We start from the raw sequence: 24,376 nt of genomic DNA, 5'->3' as shown, positions 1-24,376 counted from the left end.
TGTGCAGTTGTATAATTGTGCATCTGTTTGCAGCCATTTTCACCACAGTCATCATAGTTAACTAAAACTAACAAAATAAAGAAAACTGAAACAGAGAAAACATTTTCATTAACTGAAATAAATATTGTGCACTTATAAAAGTAACTAAAACGTACTAAAATTAAAGATATATTCTTTGTTTTTGTTTTTTCTGAATCTACTTATTAGCCGTTTGAACTGATGTGAAATTTGTCCTTTTTGCTACACAAGCAGTTTACTTCAGCTGTCAGAAAGTTACGACACTCTACAAACCCCCCGCGGCGTTTAGTCCGCAAAATGGCGACGGCAAAAGTTGGGGGAAAACAGAAGAGTCAGACGGTTGTTCAAGAATAAATGAATCAATTAAAAAAACATATATTTTTAAAAATATATCTTTAAAACCAAACTGCTTTAACCATTTAAAACTAAACAATATTTAACTAATAATAACTACCAAACCCCCAGTAAAAACTAATTAAAAATAAGTAAATTAGACAAAAGGTCAAAACAAAATTAAACTATAACCCAGAATTATTATATTGACAGTTACATCCTCACCTCAACATCTCTATTTTATTACATGTACATGACCTGCTGATGCAGTTTTTCCAATAAATCCCAGAGTTGCATGTTTTTAATGTACTGAAGCTTTTATTAGCGAGTTTAAAGCCTTCAGCTGCGTATCAATAGCATCTTGTTATTAATCTCTTTGAACGCAGCGTAAGGCCGGGGGCAGAGATGATTCTGCTTTCAAGCTGGAAAATCCACTTTTCTGCAGTCCGTTCCTGGAGGCCAGTCTTAACCTTTGACCCCAGACGATTTGTTGTGAAATCCTGCGACAAATTCCTTGGGCACAAGTCGAACCACTTCTAGCAAAAGTGTTTGTTGTGTTTGGGAAGGTTTATAAAAAACAACAGTAACAATCCCATTAGGTGGTTGTGGAAGCTGAAAGGGGAACACATGTTGGCGGTAAGGAGACATCCGGCCTATCGCTCGCTGCCATCGCCGTCCAGCAGTGGATTAGCGCAGATGCTGCTGATAGCGCCCAGAGAAACGCCTCACACTCGCCGCCGCTCAGACGAACCCAACGTTGCTCTCATAGACGCCGATGAAAGTCGGTTCACTTAACAAAACGAGACAATAAGAGAAGAAGCTAGGATTGGTGAGTTTTACTCCAGTTTGAGGAAATGTTAAAACGGGAAAGAAATGACCAGCATGAAGCGAAACTTTAAAGGTGACCTATTATCCGTCCTCTAATAGGTTGGGACAGGATATAGAAAATATGGTTACTACATTTTTAGCACAAAATCATTCATAGATAATGACCTTAGTCTGATCAGTTCTGCGTATTTTGAGTTGTTTTACGGTTCTGTCACTTTAAATCCAAATGAGTTGCTGCTGGCCACGCCCCCAAAATCTGGGTTGAAAAAGTTCTGGGTTTTTCATACAGTTTAGTTTTATTTCGTTTACTTTTTGTCTAATGTAGATAACTTTAATTACAGTGTGTTTGCTCGTTTTTATTAGTTTTTTTTAAGACTTCGTTCCCCTATTATTTCGACAATTATTTTCTCAACAACTTTTCTCTCATATTATTTTGAAGCTATTCTCGTGTGTAAACAATATGGCCCTAGCACTCTGTCATAACGGAAATTAGATTCTAGTAAATACTGCTAGATACCATCTGCTTTAAGACATTTCAGTTTGATCAGAGGTCAAAGATCAGCTGGTCCAAACGGGTATCAGAACCAAAGTCATAATAAAAAACACATCTTATGATCATTTGTCTCCATAATTTATGAAAATACTTTGATGAAGGGTTTCAGTTGTTGAAAGAAAAACCCCAAAAACCCACTGGAGTCTTTTTGACTCCAAGTTTATGGAAATAAACTTATTTCACGTCAGCGCTCGTCTTTCCTCCCCTCATTTGGTTCATTTAATGAAGCATCTCTGATGTTTCTCATCCTGAGTTTAGATATTCTTCACAGCCGCCATCAAAGCGGGGAAATCCCACGCCGCACTTTGATGAGCCTAACGCAGTTTTAACTCGCCTCTCATTACTGAGATAATTAACAGTTTAATTAGCAGCAATTCTCAACAACCGGGAGAGAGACAGAAACGTGACGCAGAATTTCCCACAAAGCGGCTCGGTTTCTGGAGATCGGGTCGGTTCGTGGCAGGACTTTTTCTTTAGGTTTCTCGTCTCACCGGAGGACAAACCGCTTCAATATGAGCAACGCAAACAACTTGGCTAAATTTAATTTCATTCTCATTACCTTGAAGCAAAGCAATCATCTGTTTTGAGAAAAAAAAGCCCATCATTACAAATAAAGCAATTATCTCTCTTGCTTTTTTTTCCTTTTCTTCCTGCTGCTTGGTATGATGGCATATTGTGGACAGAGCAGTTAGAAAAAAATGTTAATTCATTTTCCGCCAAAAATCAGAAATCTTTTAAGTAATTTCTGAAATTTTCTAGAAAAACTCTAAAATTTAGGCTTAAAAAGTCAAATATTTGCAAGAAAATAATCAACAAAATTCTTAGAAATTTTCCAGAAAAAACAAAAAATATTTGACTTTCCCAAGGCGGAAAATTAGCTAAAAAAATGTGTTGGAAAATTTGAAATTAATTTCAGAATTTTTTTCAAAAGATTTTGAGGTTCCAAAAATTTTCTAGATAGAACGAGAAAATATTTGATTTACAAAAGTGGAAATTTGTTTGACAAAACTCAAAAATTTAGAGGTTAATCTCAGACATTTTTAGAAAAAATCTGTAATTTCTCCTTTTGAAAAGTAAAAAAATTGCAACAAAAAAATTTTAAACTATCTAAGAAATTTTCTAGACAAAACAATGAATTTTCAGGGCTCCTAAAGTGGAAAGTTAGCTAGAAAAAGCACAGAAATATTGAGATTCTCAGATTTTTCAGCTTTCTTTATTTCAAAATTTAAACATTTTTCAAAAGTTGGACATTTCAAAACTATCAACTTTTGAAATGGAGAAAATGTAATGTTTTTTTCTAAAAAAAAGTTCTGAGATTAAACTAAAAGTTGTGTTTTTTTTCTGAAAAAGTAGAAGATTTTTTTCCAGGAAATTTCTGAGTTTTTTTGGCAAGAATGTTACTCCATTTTTTTCTGTCTCCGATTTCTCTAATACGTTGTTGTAGTTTGGACTTAAGACTTTCTGAATGAAGCTTTCAGCGCGTTTCCGCTGCAGATCCAAGCAGATCAAAGCTGCAGAAACTGGAATTTGGATTTTTATGTTTAAGCGATGCTGCAGAGGAGCTCAGCGCACAATGAGCAGCAAGTGTAGGCTTCAGAAAAAAACACGAACGCGTGTGCCTCTTGTTTTGGGCGCAGAGACAAAGGCTCGTCTCCCAGCTGGGCTCGGGCCAGCAGCAGAGTCTCTGTTTCAAACTTGCAGTTTGCGACCGCTCCAAACTGTTTACAGCAGCCAAATTTCATTTTCTGCTCCCAAATCCGATCGCACATTATCCTGTACATTGCATTAGCGCTCTAATCTTCCCTTTCTCTTCCTGCACAGAAGAAAGAAGCGCCTTCATGATTAACCCACTTTACAGCAATAAATAAACGCATCATCCAGTAATGTACACCAGATTTAATTTGAAGGGGAGGGAAGGGAAAAAAGGCTGAAATCACTGAAATGTAATGAAAAATAACACAATGCAGACACCAGTGGGCGCCTTGGGAATTAATTTGAATGCTTCTTCATTATTTTCCTCTCTCTGCTTCACTCTGGATTGGTTTTCTCTCAGCCGACTGCCTGACATTTCCCCCTCACATTCAGCTGCTGAAATGCCTTCAAAACATACAAGAATGAAAAGAAAAAAAAAACACTTTTTTAATCAAATTAACTCCTCTTCCTCCATTTTCATCACATGAAGCCCATATTGCTTTTGGTTTCCCATCGTTGCTTCGCCTCAAACCTGCAAAACAAAAACAAAAAGCATCAAAAACCGACAGAGAAGAGGCTCCGCCGCGCCGTTTTCACCCAGAGCGCCACCCGCGGGAGGGGCGTGACGGCGTACCTTAACACAGAGACACAAGGCGGACGTCTTACCCCCAGGCGATCTGCCTCTTCCTCTTCCTCGCTGCCCTCAACGCTTCCTCTTCCTGTTTGCGATGCACAAAGTCACGGCAATCAGCAGCCTGAGCGATTTGCACAGCCATCTATTTACATCCGTCAGAAAAAAACGGAAATGAGTCTGTTTCTGTGAAACGCCTCCCAAAAATCACCAGAATACCTTAAATAGCAACGTAAACACAAAACTATCCCTCAATTGGACGATATGAGGAGAGTCAGAGAGTCACTAAATCAGCTTTGTAAACTTTTCCCAAAGTAAAATTCAAGCACTTTTCAAGTATTTTCAAGGTAGGTTTTCAAACTTTTCCAGCACCACGCTTTGAAGTTAAAAACAAAACAAACTAATGTAGAAAATAACAGCTTCAATTTAGTAATTCATGACAGTATGCTACAATCTACAGCAGGAATGACAATATTAACTAAAATATAACAAAGTTTAATGTTCTGAAAAAATGTGAAAAATTCTCTTGCTTAGAAATAATAGATATAGAAATAATTACGGTGATTATAACTGACACAAAGCAAAAAAAAGATTTATCTTCAGACAGAGAAAAAAAAGTATTTTATACGTGGTTTTAACTGTAAATAACATTTTCCAAATGTAGGCTTTTAATCAAACACTAGATTGTATTTCATTATAAAACTGCACTAAATATCAATACTTTCAAGGACTTTATACAGAAATCAAGAACTCTCCAAACCTTGAAAACACCTACACACTTCTGCTGACCTCTGAAAACCTTTTTACTAACATCTTTAAAATGACACAAACGTTTGACACCAGTTTCATTGACTTACGTAGGTGACGCTTGAAGCTAATTGTGATAATAAACGGAACCGGATCGGCCGGTTTGATAACCTGGATGGTTCGGAAAAGACGTGTGATCGACGAATCGGTTTCCGTATAAATAAACAAATAAAATAAAATGAAAGCCGTTTCACTTCACCATTACTTTGTGTTCGTCTGTCGAAAAAAAACAAACATGTTGGCTGTAATGTGAAATACTTTTGCAAAGCAGTGAATGTTATTTAAATAAAGTTAGTCAGTAAAACATGTTAATTATACAATGAAGTTCAGTTAAACTAAATTCAAAGAGCCTTTTTTTTTTACTTTTTATTTGTCTAATTTAGTGTTAATTAGTTTTTAGAGTGTTTTTAGTTAAACATTGTTTAGTTTTAATTAGTTCCAGTAGTAGTTTTAGTTTTTCATACTTAGCTTAATTTTTAGGTGCAGAATTGAAAATGTATACATTGAGTGGGTTATGAATACTCAGCAGTATTTTCAAAACTTTTATTCAATTAATGTTGAATAATCAGCTGACTCCGGTGTTTTCTATTAACTCTGGCTGTTGGCATTTTGCAGACTAGTGATCGTAATTTGACATCAAATTATGGAATATTGCTTGATGTGAAATGCTTAAGTAGGGGGAAAAATGAATTTCACGTCAGTTTGAAAAGCTAATAAATAAACTGATTCATGAACATGAAAATATCTAGAATTTCAGTATGTTTTAGTTTTATAAACACGTGATACGAACACTTTTCATATTATTTACATCCGCAAATTTGGAAACACTGGAAAGCAACAACATGATTCTTTTAGCCGCGGCGCCGCGGTGGAACAATCCCGTTGACAAAATGAAACCTGGAGATGAAGCTACTATTTATTTATTTAGTGGAGCACAGCAAAGGGAAAAATAACGCAGAAAAACTGTTGAAGAATAACTCAAAACCATGTATTTCTCGGTCTCTGTGTCGGCTACGCTGCAGACAGATTCGTTGCCATAGCGACCAACAACAACGGCACTTTATGCTTCAGGATTCGACACCAAAAAACACCCAAACATTTCCCACGTAAAGAACAGAACATTCAGTCTGTTACAGTTTTTTTTTTTGGCTTGATGTTTATTTTGCGATTATTAAAAAGTGATCTCTGTGATAGATTAGCTACCACTGCTACTAGCTAAGCTAACACAGCGGTGCTAGATTAGCTAATTTAAACAGCTGCTCCACTGTCAGAGTTGGTGTTTAGGTCGAATTTTTTATTTTTTAACTGAAACGAAACGCATTGAATTCTGCAGCACATCTACATGTTATGTTATAAAAGTCAAGCTAGCATAGCTGAACTACTTCCCACGTCCTCGCTACTGCTTTTCTTAATTAAAACTTTTTCCTGACCTTGTTGTCTAGTGTTGACAATTAGTAGCAAAGCACTGCGTCCCTTTTCCTTTCATTCATCAGTTGTACATTTAAGATTTAATGCATTAAGTTGATAACTTGACGGCTAAATCCAATGCTAGTCATCTTCAGCTAGGAGTTATTTTGCCCTCCAGCAGGGGGCGGGATCTCAGCCTGCAGTGGGTCCATTAGGGCCATTTAGTTTTAGTTTTTCCCAGTTATCATTTTTATTTATTTCAGTTAAAATGTTTTCTCAATTACATTTATTTTGTTAGTTTTAGTTAACTATAATAATTTTACTCGTCACCAGAGACTATTCTAATTTTTTTACATTTTCTTTGTTTATGAGTTCTATTGTTATACAAAAACAAAAAGAGCCATTTTGATACTTTGAGATGCAGCTCATATCCCACCCCAAACCCAATTAATCAAGAATAAATGATGTAATAAAACTACAATCCATAATTAGAGACAATCTCCACCATTCTGCAGATTTTGCACCAGAGTCGTAATGGCATTTTTCTTTTTTTCTTTTTTGTCTGCGACTTTGTGTGTTTGGAGTGAAGCAGAAATCAGAAGATGAAGAGAATGACCGTGACTGCAAGAGGCAAACATTGAAATCCCAGGGAAGACATGCGCGCATTGTGAAGCGCAGTAATCCCAGTAACCCCAGACACACAGAAGCCCCGAAACAAAGGGGAAAAATCCTGCCGCTGCTTTCACTCCTGAGATAGGTTTATTATTCGAGCAAAGGCGAACTTTGATAAACAACTTGGAACAATTTCACCAAACCTTCGGATAATTCTCTGTAATATTCAGAGCACAATCAGCAGGGAGAGCAAGTCTTAAGGTAATGAAGAAATGTGCCACCACTGTGGAAAAAAAAAAGACCTGCTGGAAAAAAAAATGTTTCAATTATAATTAAGTGGGATAAACTTTATTAGAAAGACTGAAACTAAAATATCTCTTAATGCATGCTGGGATTAAGCAGGTCAGAGCGAGCAGGCAGGAAAAATTAAACTCTAAAGGCTTTTTATCACCATATTTCAGGAACCAAGGGTGTAAAATGTTCTAATTTGGGATACATTAAAAGCCATAAAGGTCTTTCAAAAAGATTAATGGTACTTTGCTTGGATTTAAGATAAGGGCTTCGGCTGGCTGCAAGTGCTGGGCTGCGGCTGGGCCCTGCAGGCATTCATCTATACAGTCACTGCAAGATTTCTGAATGCGTCTGAATAACCTGGAGCACACAGGCTGTGACAGTTCTGCACTTCTCTGCCATTTTATACGTTTTAAACTCCCAGAATCGTGTTTTTCTCCTCCGTAAGGGACGAAGGCTCCACTGTATGCAGTAGATTTCCAGATAAAACGTCTTGATGGGGGAATGTTGGGGTTAAATGGGTCAAATCGACTTAATTTAGAAAAAAAAATGCTGATAAACTCCAACTGCAACTGAAGGATTCCTGGATCAAATAAAAACAAACAAATGACCATAAAAAATGGTATTTTGACTGAAATCCAGACTGACCAACATGATGTGACCAAATTTGGTCGCCTGGCATCTTTTCCTGTTTGGCTGACATGAATGGATATGTTGTCACTTTATGTGGGAAAAAAGAGAACAAATTATAGAAGATATTTAGATATAAATCTAAAAATTATATATATATATATATACAAATTTGAACCACTATAATTTATAGTGTTCCTGTAAGATTTCCCATAATGATGCAATTCATTAAGATATTCAATGTAATATTAGTTTTTCAATCCTTTTTATTTTTACTTTCACGTCTTACTGACATTTTTCTGTTGTGTTTTAATTTTGTTATAATAAAATAGTTTCTTATTTGTTGTTCTCACTCTTTTCCATAAACCTTTGGGATTTTTTTCTCATAATTTTGTAATTAATTGTGATGTTCAATATAATGTTGCATTTTTATCTTTTTTATTTTTACTTCTTAACATTTTTGTTTGCCATATTTTTTTAAATATTTCTTAATAACTTAATTTTTTTCCTATAATGTGACGCCATGAATGAATTTTCCAGTTATCAGTTGATGCTCCATCACAACGGTATTGATATTATTCTAGCTGCAATGTAAAATAAAGACATTTGAAATGCGTTTCCATCTTCTCCAGTGTGCACCTTTGATTATTTACAAGGTAACTTCCTCCTTTTACAACAAACTTTTTTTTAATGATTTAAAGATTTTAGGACAGTTGAAGCATAAAAAAAACACAACAAAGACTCAAAATCATTCCCTTTAACTGGAAAAGAATAAGAATAAAGTGAAAAATGAGAAGATATTTGCTCATTTCGGTTGCAAATCAAACAGAAGTGATGCTAAATGGTTTTATTTGCAGATTTGCGCGGAGCGTTTTTACACAGGATTACCCACATTAACCAGCTCTCCTGCAGGTCTGGAAAACGCCTCCTGCTACATTCCTGCAGCAAAGCTAAACCCCCCACTTCCCTTCAAATTCCCAGCATACCCTCTGCTATATTTAAAGCTTAAAGGTCTTTAATTTTATCAGTTTTAGTCTACACTCCCTGATTGTCTTTACTGCGACTCAACATTAATGTCAACCAAGTTACCTAGGAGACAGAGCAGATCAAAGAGACAAAAAAAAAGCCCTCAAATGTCTGATTAATCAAGCCTGCAAACAGCTTATTTCTTTTAGCCTGCATGCAAGTATGAAAATGAGATTCGGAGAGCAGTACATTGTGCAGATTTGTTCATTCTTATCTGAACAAAGCCAGCGGCAGCTTATTTCATGGATCACTGGCACTGTCAGCGCCGCGTCGCCGAGCAGGTGACGGCTCCTCTTTCTGCGCCGAGAACGAAATTAGCAAAAAGTCGGCACAAATTAGCCTCTCATATTTTCAGTAATATGACATTATTTTTCATTTACTTTTTTGATCCACTTTTCAGGATTTTTTTTCTTTTTTTTTTACCCACCCCCATTCCTCCTCCTCTTTCTCCTGCGTGCATCTTAGTGCCAAATCCTTTCACATCAGAGACTGGTGAGAAATCGCACTGGAAGTACAAAGCAGGAAGAGACAGGAAACCTCCTGCGCTCTTTGTTTATGTGGCTCCTAAACGGCAATTCTTCCCACTCCATCACATATTAACATACAATTAATTGTCCATCACGGCCGTTTCTCTTTCTCTCCTGTGTGGCCTCTCCTTAAAAAAAAGATTTATTCAGAGGATTAATTATCTGACCTTTAGAAGACTTGAAGAAAAACAAAAAAATCAATGCACAATGGCGGCGCTGCAGCGGCGGCTTAAGGCCACTAGGAGGGTTAAGTCAACACTGTTTTCTGTTCGGGTCGTCATGGAGATCCAAGTGAGGACTCAAACATGGAGCCACAAAGAAATGACGCTGCTTAAATGTAGAAGAGACAGAGTCTAACACTTTATTGCGTCATTATGCGGCAATTAAAGGCACACAAAGACAATGGCTGAACCGGAGGAAAAAATGCGTCTCCGTGTGGATGAAGTGTTAAAGCTCCTATTAACAATATGAAATAAATGATGGCTTTAAGGAAGAAATGGCCTTAAACCCATTCATAAATTTCCTATCCAGGAAGCCTCTTCCAATTAAAACGTGTGAGAGGTGGATTAGCAGAGGGTATATGGCTTTGCCTCACTAAATCACCTCCCCGAGCTGCTCCGCTGCATTTGACGTGTAAACGATTAATGACCAGCCTAATTCCTTTATCACACCACCTTAATGCCTAAATAATGTGGCCTTAGTCAACTTTGGGAAAGCAGGGCTATATAAGAGAGGAATGAATATCAGATTAGGCAGCCTGGGTGCTATTTCAGGATGATTTCTTTGGAGTGAGGATGAATGGAGGGAAAAAGGAGAAGAAGAAAAAAGTGTTTTTAGCTGAGAAAGCTTCAGTGTTTCAGGAACAACGATGGGGGTCAAAAGGCCAAGAGGTCAATCAATACCACCCAGATCGGGTTGCAGACTAAGGTTGGGATGTTGGAAATCTGTACGTGTTTTCACACCTGATAGTCCAGTAGACTCGGTGGAAACTGGGGACTAAAGTTGCAACATTTGTCACGTTTTCAGCTGCTGCGGTTCACTTCCACACAAACCCTTTGAAAAGCCTGTTCCCCTCCTGGCCTGTGGGGGCGCTGCACCAAAAACCACTGGAAAAGACACTGAGTGCAACTTCCTTTTTCATGAAATGTGAACAAAAATAAAGTGGTGTCAGATTTTACCAGTTGAAGGAATATTTTTTTGTCTTTGGCAAAAACAACGAGTCATTTCTACTGCTAGCGCTAAACTAGCGTGTTTGTTAGCGCATATGTTAATGGTTACATTTTACAGAATCGTCATTATTATTTTTATTTCAAACATGTAGAAGATTTTATTATTCTTGTTAAAGTATACATTTTCAATTTTATATAGTTTTTGTTTTATTTTTTAATTTGGAACCTAATAAAAAGAGAACAAAAAATACAAAAAAATAGAAACAATCACCTATAAGCCTGTCACAATAAGAAATAAATCAATTAACTGAATGAAAAAAAAACAATACTAATCATTTCTATTTGCATCATTTATTTTCTCTTTCTACCAAAAACTGGATGACAAAAGTTTTCAGTTTGTTTGGTCTCAATTTTGTTTACAGAGACATCGTAATTCATTTTATTTGTTGTTCTTGTTGTTTATTTTGGATATTTAAAATGTTTTCCAGTTCCAGTGTTAAATGATCATTTAAATTTAAAATTTGAGAATGTGATCTTACAATATTACCATTGTATTATTGGTCTCAAACCGTTTATCGCGATAACTTCTGGGAAAATATATCATCCAGTAAAACTCAATAATAATAACGTGATTTTGATTTGAACTAACTAGTTTGAGCCGCAATAGATAAATTGAAACAGATTCTCCTGAAAACTTAATGATAATTTCATAATTGCAGCTAAAAATCGCAGCAATTTCAACTTCAGATCCTGAATCCGTCACCTCTGTGTTGCTGTATTCCCACAAAAGTTGATCGTTCCTCTTTGGGGAAGGTTTTTGTAATCTTGTCTTCACTTTAACAAACAGAATTACATGACAAAAAAAAAGGAAAAAGGAGCCACTCTGGGACCGAGAGCGTAACTCCACTTCCTTTCTGTTAATCTGATTCCATGTCATGTCATCTTCAGGGAATAGACAACAAAAAAATCTCCAAAAGTTTCCCTGCTTTGTGCCGTTCCATTATCTCTCCCCTTCTGAGGAGGGAGGCTTTGAACTCACACTTAGAATAATATGCCATCAACAGTTTCATAAGCTAATTAGAAAAAAACCAGTTTAATTAATGAGTGACTGGCAATAAAATGGCAATCATAAAAAAAGAAACCGAGGGTGCTAAGCTTCCACTACCACCAATTAAGGCCTAATTACAAACAAATTATATATGTGTTTTGCTGTGGGCTTTAATTTAAAAAAATGCTTTAATTAAAAGAGAAAACATGCTAATTAATTAAACAGCACACAAATCTACATTGAAAAGTACGCTTTGTCTATCAAGTAATTAATGAAATACAATAATCCAAATGAGATTCCCAGGCATTTGATAAAAGCTTAGCACCCGTTTCAAAAATCCATTTCAAAATTAAGGGGCGAACATTTAGTGTGAGTCACACTGAGATACAATATAAGTTCATTCAGTGATAAATAAAAGGAGAGTTAGCCTAAACTCTGCGCTGTAGCCTGGAGGAAGCAGGCTGACGCAGGGCGGAGACGCTCAATCTGATAAAAAACACTTCCCACAAAAGCTGCGCTCATTAATTTTTTTTGATTGCAAACAGAAGGTGGTGAGAAAAAAAAGGTGTTAAATAACATAAATATCATGAAACCCTCTTAGTTCAGCTCTTTGTTTTAACTAAGCCACCATGTCTCCTCTGACAAAACGCGGCAGCACCTTTGTTCGGCGGCGTTTAGGCGAGGCTTTCCAAAGGGTAGATTTCAAGGACAGCGGGGCTTTTCCTTTCAGCCGCCTATTGAATCATGAGCTCAGACATAATGAGGGACGCTCCATAACCAGCCGCAGAAACCGCTCCTACTAATGCATATTCATACGCCTAATTATTGTGCAGCCTATTAGGAAGGGAGCAATTTTCAAACGGTTTGGCTAATCAGGTTAATCTGGGTGAAAACGGTCCATTCAGAACCCAGTAAAAAGGGTTTTTTTACTGGGTTCTGAAAACTGGGTTTTTGGGAATGTTGTGGCATTTTGTTGCATATCAAACGTATCCAAACCTTTTGAACTTTTACAACTAGAGACGCATCGATCCACTTTTTTCACTTCTGATATCGATACCTGAAGCTTGCCATCGTCCGATCCAATTAAAAAAATATATCAGAATTGATTTAAAGCCTTTTTCTTAAACACAAACATAAATTTACTTAATTAGAAAATTATTTGGTAACTCTGTACTGAAATAGCTTCACTAGCTTCATCAAACATGTAAAACAACTTCAATTTGTTTAGTCAGTAAAATCAGGAGTAAAACATCCAATGTAAACTTTAAAACATAAAATCTTACCAAGTATATTTGTTCCAGTTTCTAGTATAAATATCTTAGTACACTTGAAATAAAACAAAGTAACTTATAAGTAACTTTTCAACAAAATATAAGAGCTGGTTTTAAGTGAATAATTTCTTAATACTGATGAAAAAGTTATTGTTTTTTTGGCAGATTATTTATCTTAAAACAATTTTCCCCAAGTTATAAGTGAAATAATCTCCAAGTGGAACCAGAACTTTTTCTTCAATATTAAGGAATTATTCACTTAAACCAGGCTCCTGGATATCTTGCTTAAAAGTTACTTATTAGTAAGTTTTGTCTTATTTTAACTTTACTAAGATATTTTTACTAGGAAATGGATAAAAATACTTGGTAACATTTAGTGTTTTAACAGTGTGAAAGTGACAAAAATTATAGTTTGAATATTTTGGTCAAACATGTAAAAGATAAACTACAACAAACTTGCTGTCCAAAGGTTCAGAAAGTGTAATTAGGGATTCAAAATATAAGGTAAAATAAATAATAATGCTTAGAATCAGGCAGAATAGATCTGCCCTTATAGATCAGGACACTGTCAGTATCGGATCAGTTCATCTCTAGTTCTAATTAGAAATGGACCGATCCAATATTAATATCAGTGAAGATGTTCCCAATCCATAAGGGCGGATCTATTCAGTCTAATTCTATGTTTGTGCTCTGAGTGACGGCATGTTTTATTATTTATACATAAATACGCACAGAGGAAACTGCCTTAGCGCTAACGCAGAAGCTAACAGCTTTCTTATCTCTGCTCTTAGGGATTCAGCCAATCAGCAACAAGCAAAATGGAATGCAGCTGCTGGATTGGCTGGTTTGCCAACGCCAGCCAATCATGTATCAAGTAGCACTGCGTCTTAATTTTCAGAAAAATCTGTGACTACCGATCCACGAACAGTTAGGGGACCAACGTAATGACAAATGGTGATAAAATAGTCTTTACATTTTGAAACAGGCTTATTGAAGACACCTATCACTTAGAGGCCATTGATTTGTATCACTAACCTGCGCACAGTAATAGAGTTTATTTTTATTCATATTTATTGATGTTCTTTGTTGAATAAAAAGTGAAGAAATTAGCTAAATGAATAAAGATTCCTTCACTGACTTGTAGTCGATATTAAACGTTTCTGTTTCATACCTGATAAAGTTCAGCAAAAATGACTAAAACTAATTTAATAAAAGTACTAAATTTTGCTTAGAATGAAAAAAGCTGCATTTCTTTAAAACCAGTAAGTAGAAAAAGAAAAACCGGATTTCCAGATTGTAAAGAAACGCCATAAATAGCTTAGCTAAAGCTTTGTTTAAAATGTTTTTATTATTATTTATTTACCTTAAAAATGGAGGTTGTTGCATCTTTGGAGCTGTTAATACTTTCACTTTTAACAAGCAGGAATTAATCCAAAATCAAAGAGGCTTTAAAAGCTGAAATGACAATAAAACAAACACCTCGAATCCCAATAATGACGCATCAAAGACGGACGGAGAAGCACATATCAGAATTAGTTTGGAGCATTCACAACAGGTTTTATTTTCTCCCAATCAAATTATTTTCATGCTAAGATAGAAAAACAGAAAAGTGGAGCAAATGGAAGTGATTATTCGAATTGCGGGAGCTCTAAACAACAGAGACAAACAGTTTTCTTTCTGTAAACGTGCGATTCTGACAGCCGGCTCTCCCTTTGCTTTGAGGAGATAAGAGCGAATCCGTTAGATTGAGGATGTAAATACGCTGAAACATTGTCGCCCAGCGTTTCCCTTACAAAGCGATGCCTGAAAGGGACAAACGGGCCTCTTTACTTCTTCACAGCTGTCGCAAAGATTTTACATTTTTTTATTTTAAAGAAAACCTTTTCTTGTTCTCAGAGTAAAAAACCTGACAGAATAACGTTGTAAATTAAACATCATCTAAGCCTCTGTGGTTTAAACGAAGGCCTCAGTTTGAACCTTGAAGTCGAGATCATCGATCTGGTGAATGTAACAAACCAGCGGTGTCCAAAATGCGGCGCGAGGGCCATTTGTAGCACTTCCACTGATTTTGTGCGGCCCTCAACTTCAATTCAAAAATGTTCCAAATGTAATCCCAAGATGCAGATGGAGACTTTCAATTTTTTAAAAGGGTAAAATTATTACCAATTAAACCAATCAAATGTAAAGACTTTTATTTTATTGAAGTTAACTAACTTCAAAATTTATTACTGAAAATAATTTTGTTCAATCAAGCCCAAAATGAACGGAAAACTAGACGCTTTTCTTTAAAAACAGCAAACATGCAAAATCTACAATTAATTTTAAGATTAATCTAGGAAATCTAGGAGTTCCAAATGTCAGAAATGTGAAAATCTAAAATTTTGAGACTAATTTCATAAGATTTCTAGAAATTAGCTTTGAAATTTTGAGATTAATCTAAGACATTTTCTGGAAAAAACTTTGAAATTTTAGAGCTCCAAAGTCTTTTCAAGAAACTTTCAAGAAAACAAACCAGAAATTTTGAGAGTAATCTCAGAAATTTTCGAGAAAATAACTTGAAACATTTTGAGTTTCAAAAGTTGAAAATGTTTAACGTTTAAAACATTCTAAAAGTCAAATATTTGAAAATTTCTGAGATAAATTTCTGAAATAAATTTTTTAATTTCTGCCAGAAATATACTGCTTTTATTTATTTTATTTACAGCAGCCCTAAAACACTGCTGTAAAATCCCCTTCAACTTTTGGATCTACAATAATTATCTATTTCTAAAAAAATTTTAATCGTGATACTTTATTTGTTTGATTTATGTTGCTTCTTTTGGCCTGTGATTACTTTTGACTCGACAGTTTTGGCCCATGTGACAAGAACTTCGGACATTCCTGCAATGACTGTAAAAGTAAACATGCAAAACTTTGCATCACTTTTGGTTTTGGTGACTCCAATAGTCAGTTTCCCCTGAAATGAAGTTATCACTGCTCAGCAAAGGGTGTCTGCTGCCAAACTGCTGTCAGGCCCCATCACGGTTCTGGCGCCGGGCGGCGAGGAGCGGAGAACCTCAGCTCAGGCTAAAACCAACCCGGCAGCACCGTAAGAGGCTTTCAGGAGGGAAGAGCGCAGGTGCCACTCAGCAGAGCTTTCCTTTAAACTCCAGCAATCTGCTGCTGGTTAAAAACGGGGAATGAACGGAGCGATGTCCATTAAAACTGGAGCGTGTTGGTAACACCGGTCCAAACGATGGAAGAGCTCTGAGTCCGGTTAGAACAGGAAAAAGAAAGTGCACCCTGGGATCCAAAACATCTAAAATGCTTTCATGTTTTTTGCATTTTTTTCAGTCACATGTTAATGTTTGAGATCATTAAATGGATTTTATTATCTGAAAAAGATAACTTGCCACACAGGTTTGTTTTCAAGCATGAATCTTAATCAGATTTAAATCCAGGTTTTGACTAGGCCTCTTCAAAGCTTTATTTGGTCTTCATGCTGCCCGACTCTAACACGACTGGAGTAAATGTTGGGGCAGAAATGAGAGATGAATGTGTTTCTACTACCCATAAAATTACGCAAATTGAAATTACAAAAATGAATTCGCTTAATGGCAACATGGCAATTTAGAAAAAACTCATTTTTGATAAAAACTTTTTGTGCTTGATGTTATTTTTTTTTAAATCAAAATAGTTGTCTGTCACTAAAATGTATTGGAATTTTTTTTATCACCGCACGAGTCACGTGATCAACAACTGGATGTTACTACTGGCAGAAATGACAAAGAAGACAACAGGAAGTAGTTGGAGGATGATGGTTTGTTGTTTTTCTGGCTCCACCAGAAAACAGCTTTTATTAAAAGCTGTTTGTCGTCCTAACGTGTTGAAGCCATGGCTCCTCTGTAAAACTGCAGCTTCCCCAAAACGCCCCATATGTAGCCACTTCCAGGTAAACTGGCTTGTCATGTAACTGTTTGATTGTAATGATTTATCGCATGAACAAGCTTATCCATGAGTGATTTTAATTTAATTTCACGCATGGAAACACCACAGTTTAAAATAGTGTTTTTTCAACATTAGCCGAATATAGACCAAGAAATGGAGTTGCAAGTAATTATTGAAACAGCAAAACAGCCCCAGCGTAGTATCAGGCTGACAACACGAAGCAGGCTAGGAGATCTCTAAAAACAACACATCATACCCTGATCTACAGAAACAGAACTGAAGATTCATTCCCACCAGCCATGCTTAGTCAGCTTTAATCAGTTTGACTGGAAAGTCCATTTTTGGGGGGAGGTGTGAATGCTAATCAAACTCTGGTCCACCTACAAACCTCAGTCTGGGTTTGGTCAGACGTCACGATTCAGCAAAAAGAAATAAATATTGGGCAAAATGGCTTCCATGGCGAAAACGTCTGCTGACCAAATTTAGATCCGTCTTTTCACGTTTCCCACAAAACATCTCTATGATCACCAAGACAAAAAAATTAACTTTTTCCAAGATGTTTGCCTACTTAGCTGTTGAATTCAGTTGTTTAAATAATGTTTATATGTATAAATTTAATCAACTTTAAAGTTGACAAACCCAAAAATAATACAAATACAGTTTACTTGTAAGTTGAATTCTCCAACTTAAGCAATGAGTGAAACAGAAATTGACTGTTACTGTTTCATCATATTTAACACTGAATACTCCATAAATATTGCCATGTTTACAGTGGTTATTTATTCATATATTTCATAGTTTACTGTAAAGTGTATTTCAATTTATTCTGTGGACTGCAATAAATACATTTATATACAATTTATTGTAAAATAAAATAAGGGGAAAACAACGAGTAGCGGCCTTACCTCATTCGTTCTGGAACTGGCAACTATCATATAAACAAACACTGCAAAAACACAAAATCTTACCAAATCTTATTGATGAAAAAGTGCCAGTTCCATTGGCAGATTATTTTACTTGTAACAAGACATTTATTTAATCTTATAAGTTCATTTATCTGCCAACTTTTTAATCAATATTAAGAAAATATTTATTTAAAACAAGCTCCTATATCTTGCTAAAAAGTTACTTTTAAGTTAGTTTGCCTTATTTCAAGGGTGCTAATACATTTTCTCATGAAACTAAACCAAAATTACTTAGTAAGATTTTGTGTTTTTGCAGTAAACAAGATGAAAATATGAAGTATATTCTTACATTTTCATGAAGGCAAAATTTTGAGTATTATTCGAATGATTTAGCTGAAATTCTGGCCCAACAATAAAACCAGAGCCAACATTTAGTTTTTTTATTGATTGAAGCTCATTTGATGCTGCAAGCGACACAAAACATAAAACAAAGACATTGAAGTTTGTTGCAGCTCAGCACTGTATAGCTTTGTGTCTTTTAAACCAAATTTACATGCATGTGTGTATATATCTGTGTGTGTGTGTGTGTGTGTGTGTGTGTGTGTGTGCTACATTTTATGCTAAATTACTTCCAAGCCACTCGATCTCCGACGCCAGCCTCAGTAAAACTTCAGGCAGTGTATTTAGGGACACGCACACTTCAAAGGTATGAAACTCTTACCTGCAGAATGATTTAACAGTTGGCTTGAAAGAAATGCAGCCGTTCATTAAAAAGCAGAGCCAAAAGTCCTTTAGACACTGCAGCACTTCAAAACTAAGGGGAGGGCTTTCCATTAACTCAATAGGAAAAGGGCTGCGGGACTGAGCGGCGGATGTCTGCGTGTGTTTTTGTTCCTCTCTGTCTTTGCAGCAGAAAATGGCTACGGATCCATTAGCTTGATTTGTCACAGCGGGCGCAGCCCAAAGATGGCTTATCTATCTGCTGAACGTACCTCTCGACTGGCGAGTCTGTCGCTCATCTCCTCCGCCTTTGCAATGTCCCCTTCAGCGACGGCCTCCTCCATGCTCTTTTCCAGGCCGGACTGCGGATAAAAATTCAGTTTTTTTTCTCTCTTTCTTATTTGAAATGCGAGCAGACAGAGAGCGAGAGAGAAGAAAAAAATAAATCAAAGTAACTTGAAAATTTCCCCCAAGGCTGTATTTTTAATATGATCGCCATTACTACAAATATGTAGATTTCGCCTCACAAATGAAAACCTCTTTGATTGGATATTAGTGAGGAAATCTTGGAAATGCTACAGGAGATTACCAATCATAAATGTGATTCTTTAATTACATATTTCCATCACAGAGCCGCTGACAGGCCCCAGGAGGCCAAATCTTCATCAAAGTAAATAAAATACACCAGATTGCAGTCGTAAATATTAATATTTCCACATTAAAGATACTCAAAACCACTTAGTAGTAATATTTAATCTACTACTAACTACTATTTCACTTTGCAGTAAAAATAGTTTAGTTAAAACAGGGACAATGTACAAAAAACATGAAGAAGCACCAGATTTAGCTCAAGCTACTCACAATTTTATTCTTGTTATCATCAAGAAGAGTTGTGTTATTTCAATTATTTCTCATACTTTGACTATTCTTGTATTTTTATGACTATATTACTATGTCTTTATTCTCATGTTATTAGAGCTAAGTGCTAAAAATGCGTTTGAGATTAGCTATTGGATGAGTTGTGACATTTCTACACAGCCTGGAAAACAGATTAGGGGTAAACCGTTAAACTGTTTGAGATTTCCTTCATTTTGGTTGATCGTGATCGGCTGATATTTATATGAGAGACTAGGGCTGGATAATGCAGCTATAAACGTTTCACATCAGTCGTTATTAATGATTATTAACTAGTTTTTTTGTTTTAAATACTTCCAAACTATTTATGTGACCTTTCCTCTCTTATTCACGTTGTCGTTTATTTTTAAGCAGTCATAAGACAGCAGTGAAACATTAAACTGCTGCTGTGCCAGTTACTCAACAAGTTGTTGCTAGGTAACCAGAGTTGGGAGGGTATTTGAAACTGGTTCTTACCCAGCAGGTTGTTGCTAGGCAACCAAAGAGTGAGTTAACTGTTCAGATTTTTGCTTGTAAAGAATTTTCTAAATCCTGAATTAATTCCCACATCACAATGAGGCAACACTTTGACGTGGCTTATACACCATACAAAGTGCTTTGTAAAGTGCTGTATTATGTTGATGTGTTGATTTTTATTTTATTCATACGAACATTATTTTGTTTTATTCCTAAACTTTGTTCAATACTTTATATTGTGCTGCTTTTTTCCATTAAAACGTAGCTTTCTCTGGGTCAGTGTTAGGGCTAAGAAACAAAATGTAATTAAATTACAAGAATAGAGTCGCAACATTACGAGATAAAAGTTGTAATGTTACAAGAATAAAGTCAAAATAATATGGGAAGTCATAATAATACGAGGAAAGAGGTCAAAATAATTTGAAAATAGTCATAAAAATACCAGAATAAAATCGTGTGACTAAAAGTCTGAATATTTTGAGAATAAAGTTGCAATATGACAAAAAAGTTATGCAACGACACCAGAATAAACGTATAGTAGAAGAATAAAAATGTAAAGAGAGTAAAGTTGTACAACAAAAAGTCATAATTTGAGAGTAAAGTCGTAGTAATATGAGAAAAAAGTTGTAATGATATGTGAATAAAGTCACAGTATTACCAGAGTGCAGTTTTAATATTAGAAAAATGAAGTAACCAGTGTTGGAATAAATTATTTTCAGTTACAGCTACTCCTTTTGTCTGCTAACATTCAGACTTCTTCTTCTCTAGAAAAAAAAATCACACTTTCATCTCAAGCGCAACAGAAAGGCTAATCTTATCACTAAACGTCACAGAACATAATCCCTAATATTCTTCTCTGTGTCAGGTTGAGTCATTACAAAGAATCCACACGTCAAATCGTATGAGACAATCAGAAGACACAGCGGCACAGAGACAAAAAGGATGTAAAGGTGTTACTAACAGCGGCTATAGAGACAGAATTAAAGCTCAGAGGACAGGTTGGGAGGCTTTGTTACCTTCGGAGGCGGCTTGGAGCAGGCAGGGGGTTGAAATCGATCGTTCACACCAAAATACTGCTTCAGCTCCTTCCAGTGCTTCTCCCGGCCGTCCTGTCGCTCCCTGACAACAGAACATTTTAAATATATGTGGACAAACAGCACTGCAAGGCAAACTGCGGGTTGGATAATTTAAAATAAACCTTCCTGGTTCGGTTGCAGTAAATGAGAACAGTCATGAAAGAATTACTGGAACATTACTCCAGAAAATCCAGAAAACAAAACATGTTTGGCACTTCTGGCATCTCAAATGAATTACCAACAAGGGCATAAAAATATATCACAAGCTAGATTTTATAAATGCAAAATGTCATACTAAGGCCTGACAACAAATCAAAAATATATATTGCAATAGACACATGATCAGTATCAATAGGTAATATATTCAATATTAAATATACAGTACAGACCAAAAGTTTGGACACACCTTTTAATTCTATGAGTTTCCTTTATTTTCATGACTATTGACATTGTAGATTTACACTGAAGGCATCAAAACTATGAATAACATGTGGAAATATGAACTAAACAAAAAAGTGTAAAACAACTGAAAATACCCCTTATATTCTAGTTTCTTCAAAGTAGCAACCTTTTGCTGTGATTACTGCTTTGCACACACTCTGCATTTTCTTGATGAGCTTCAAGAGGTCGTCACCTGAAATGGTTTTCACTTCATAGGTCAACCTGCCCTGTCCGGTTAATAAGTGGGATTTCTTGCCTTATAAATAGTCATGAAAATAAAGAAAACCCATTGAATTAGAAGGTGTGTCCAAACTTTTGGTCTGTACTGTATATATAATATTAACAGAACCACTGAACCTAAAAGTGGTTGGAATTAACTAACTCACTCACTCTTTGGTTACCTAGCAACTCACTCGCTCTTTGGTTACCTAGCAACAACCTGTTGAGTAAATTCCGCAGCAGCAGTTTCAAGTTTCCCCACTGTGCCACAAAACTGCTTAAAAATGAAAAACAACGCTGTGGAGTGAAAACTGGATAAAACAGCAAAGGTCACGCCTCCAGTTTGGAAGTATTTCAGATGTTTAAAACATAAAACTAATCAGTAATTATCAATGTTGACTGATATGATACCATTTTTAGCCATGTTGTCCAGGCCAATTTCATACTTTTCCAGACTTATTTTTCTCAGCATTTTCATAACATTCAAAACATTTGGATAATTATTTCATTAGCCAAACACAAAACAAGATAATGCTCAGGATTTATTTAGAGTCAGCTGGGTGGTAGAGGAATATTTCACTACTTTCTTAGTAAACTTTGGTAAATATAGATTTGAGCAAAGAAAGATTACATGTGGAGTCCCTCAAGGATCTGTTTTTGGTACCATCTCATTGTCTCTCTAAATGGACTGGTAGATCCCTGAGCTTAGCATAATGACAACACTGAACATCACCGAAACAATACCAAACTTATAGGGGATGTTGGTGGTGGAAGGATTGGGCTGTGGGATTACTTTTGTTCAAATCATTTCAATTAAAAAAAATACTTTATTCATACCAAAAGGAAATTAAATGTTGTTGCAACTCATATTATCAAAGTTTCTTCAAAAAGTTGGTGTAGCTGCTGATTGTTGTGGCCAGGCCTGTAACAAAAACTAATTTTACTGGACGATAAATTGTTCCAGTAACTATTATTTATTTATTATGTATAAATCATGTTCAACTGATATAATGAGATAACAACGTAAGTTCATCATCTGGAAAACTAATGAACTTTAATTTTGTAGAGAACATTTAACACTGAAACTGGAAGACATTTTAAATAAGCAAAATAAAACAAATAAAAGAGAAATTAAAGAATACAAACAACTGAAACCATAAATAAAATGGATTATGAAGTCTCTGTAGAGAAAATTCACCATCAACAAGTATTAATCATCAGAAAGGAAATGATTGATTAATTGCTTATTAGGACAGGATTAGTTGTGGGCAGGAAGGATCTCCAGTAGCAGTCTGTCTCACTGAAAAAGCCTCTGACTGAAGACACACTGTAGTTGTATAACAGATAGCTGGGATTTTAGTTAAAGTGATACCATAAACAGCTGTTAATATCAGTAAGTTTTGCCACAAACCTTTCATATGTCTGCTAGAAAACCGATTCCAGTCAGATATCCAGATCAACCAGTGAAAGACCCCAAAGAAAAATGGACGTTTTGGATTGGCCCAGCAAGCGCTGACTACTAAATCTGCCTTGAAATCTCTGTGGGAATATTCTCAAAACGGTTTAGCACAAGAGGAGACTCACAATCTGATAGATTTGGAGAACTTTTGCAAGGTTAAGTGAAAGAAAAGTTATGATGCTGAACAATGAAACTGAAGCTAAAGATGCTTCAATTAAGTATTTCCCTCTTATAAACGTCACTGTTTCAGTTCAAACTTCAGAATGAAGTAAATATTTTGTCAAGATCTAATGATTTTATATCACAAAACTCTGACATTTTAACATTTTTAAAAGGAGATAAAATATTCTATATCCACTCTATGTTTGACAATTAATGCAGAATTTATTAAAAAGTACTCATTTGCAGCCTACATAACATTCTTTAAGAGGTACGGTGCACAAATTTTACCTGTCCTGTGTAGGTTCCTCGCATTTTCTTTCTGTTAATTACAAAATAAGGTAATTAATAAAGTCGTTTTTAAATTTGCTGAGGTAATCATGGAGTTTATTTACCTTTTTTGCGTCTTCTATTTCTTCTTTCATGGATCTTTGTTGTCTTAATTTCATCTTTCTTTTTCCGGAGCTCCTGAAATTTCTGCAGCACACACACAAATAAAGTTAATTCACAGCAGCTTTAATAAAAGCAGGAGTACAGCTCATCATAGGAACCTACCTGCCACATTTCCTCGGATATTCCATGCATGCTGCATGTCCTGCAATTATCGTCGACATCGTTCCCAGTCTGAGTGGATTCACAATCATCCGGAAAGCCTGAGTTTTCAGCACCATGGCTTACATTTCCAGCAGAAAGATTCTCGACAACATCATTTTCTAGTTCATCCTTCTCCTCCTCCTCTGGACTGAGGTCGTCTTCCGTTAAATCTTTGGGTAACAGCCCGCTATACATATCGAGTCACTCATTTAAACTAAAATTATCCAAAATATTCAGCTTTACTCGGTGAAAAACTCCGGGAAATCCTTAAACTACATGACAGCTTAACACAGGCACTCGTTTCCGGGTAAACACGGTGACGTTTTTGCTGTGAACGCCCTCATTGGCTGACAGCGAATGACGTTGAGGAAACTCACCAATGACTGAACGAGGATGAAACTGAAAATGTATTTGGACGTTTCGATTATGAAAATTCAGTCCTTTTTACTATGTTTGGATTTGTATTGATATTCAAAGGTGGAATACATTCAAATTCTATGATTCTTTCAGTTCTTCCATTATAAACAGCTGAAAATCGACAGCTTAGTCGATTGAGTGCTAAATTGCAAATAGCTAGCTCGCTAGCTAGATACTTAGCTAGCTAGCTGGTAGATCGATTCCTCTGAAAGTTTTTTTTTAAAGTCATTCATGTACTGTCAGTA

The 24,376-nt window shown here is 35.8% G+C and overlaps 1 protein-coding gene across 1 annotated transcript; it reads right to left on the bottom strand.

Moving 5' to 3' along the window:
* Positions 1-3,613: 3,613 nt before the first annotated feature.
* fam204a (family with sequence similarity 204 member A) lies at positions 3,614-24,042 on the bottom strand. The gene is made up of 7 exons (XM_028007934.1): positions 23,676-24,042; positions 23,516-23,597; positions 23,412-23,442; positions 20,783-20,885; positions 18,668-18,757; positions 4,091-4,200; positions 3,614-3,956 (listed from the first exon to the last, which is right to left on the bottom strand). Exons 1-7 carry the CDS (start codon positions 23,907-23,909, stop codon positions 3,905-3,907), a joined length of 702 nt encoding a protein of 233 aa, XP_027863735.1. The 5' UTR covers positions 23,910-24,042; the 3' UTR covers positions 3,614-3,904.
* Between the last annotated feature and the right edge of the window lie 334 nt (positions 24,043-24,376).

Source organism: Xiphophorus couchianus, chromosome 22, assembly GCF_001444195.1.
Source record: "Xiphophorus couchianus chromosome 22, X_couchianus-1.0, whole genome shotgun sequence".
Taxonomy (NCBI): domain Eukaryota; kingdom Metazoa; phylum Chordata; class Actinopteri; order Cyprinodontiformes; family Poeciliidae; genus Xiphophorus; species Xiphophorus couchianus.
The sequence above is the reverse complement of the archived record's forward strand: the minus strand, read 5'-3'. Positions and strand labels throughout refer to the sequence as shown.

Bases quoted from the DNA above. Each gene is read 5' to 3' on its own strand.
- fam204a (XM_028007934.1), bottom strand. From the start codon at position 23,909: ATGTATAGCGGGCTGTTACCCAAAGATTTAACGGAAGACGACCTCAGT. The intron at 23,443-23,515 runs GTAAATAAACTC...TGTAATTAACAG, and splicing joins AAATAGAAGACGCAAAAAAG to AAAGAAAATGCGAGGAACCT. The intron at 18,758-20,782 runs GTAACAAAGCCT...TTTTATCCGCAG, and splicing joins GCTCCAAGCCGCCTCCGAAG to TCCGGCCTGGAAAAGAGCAT.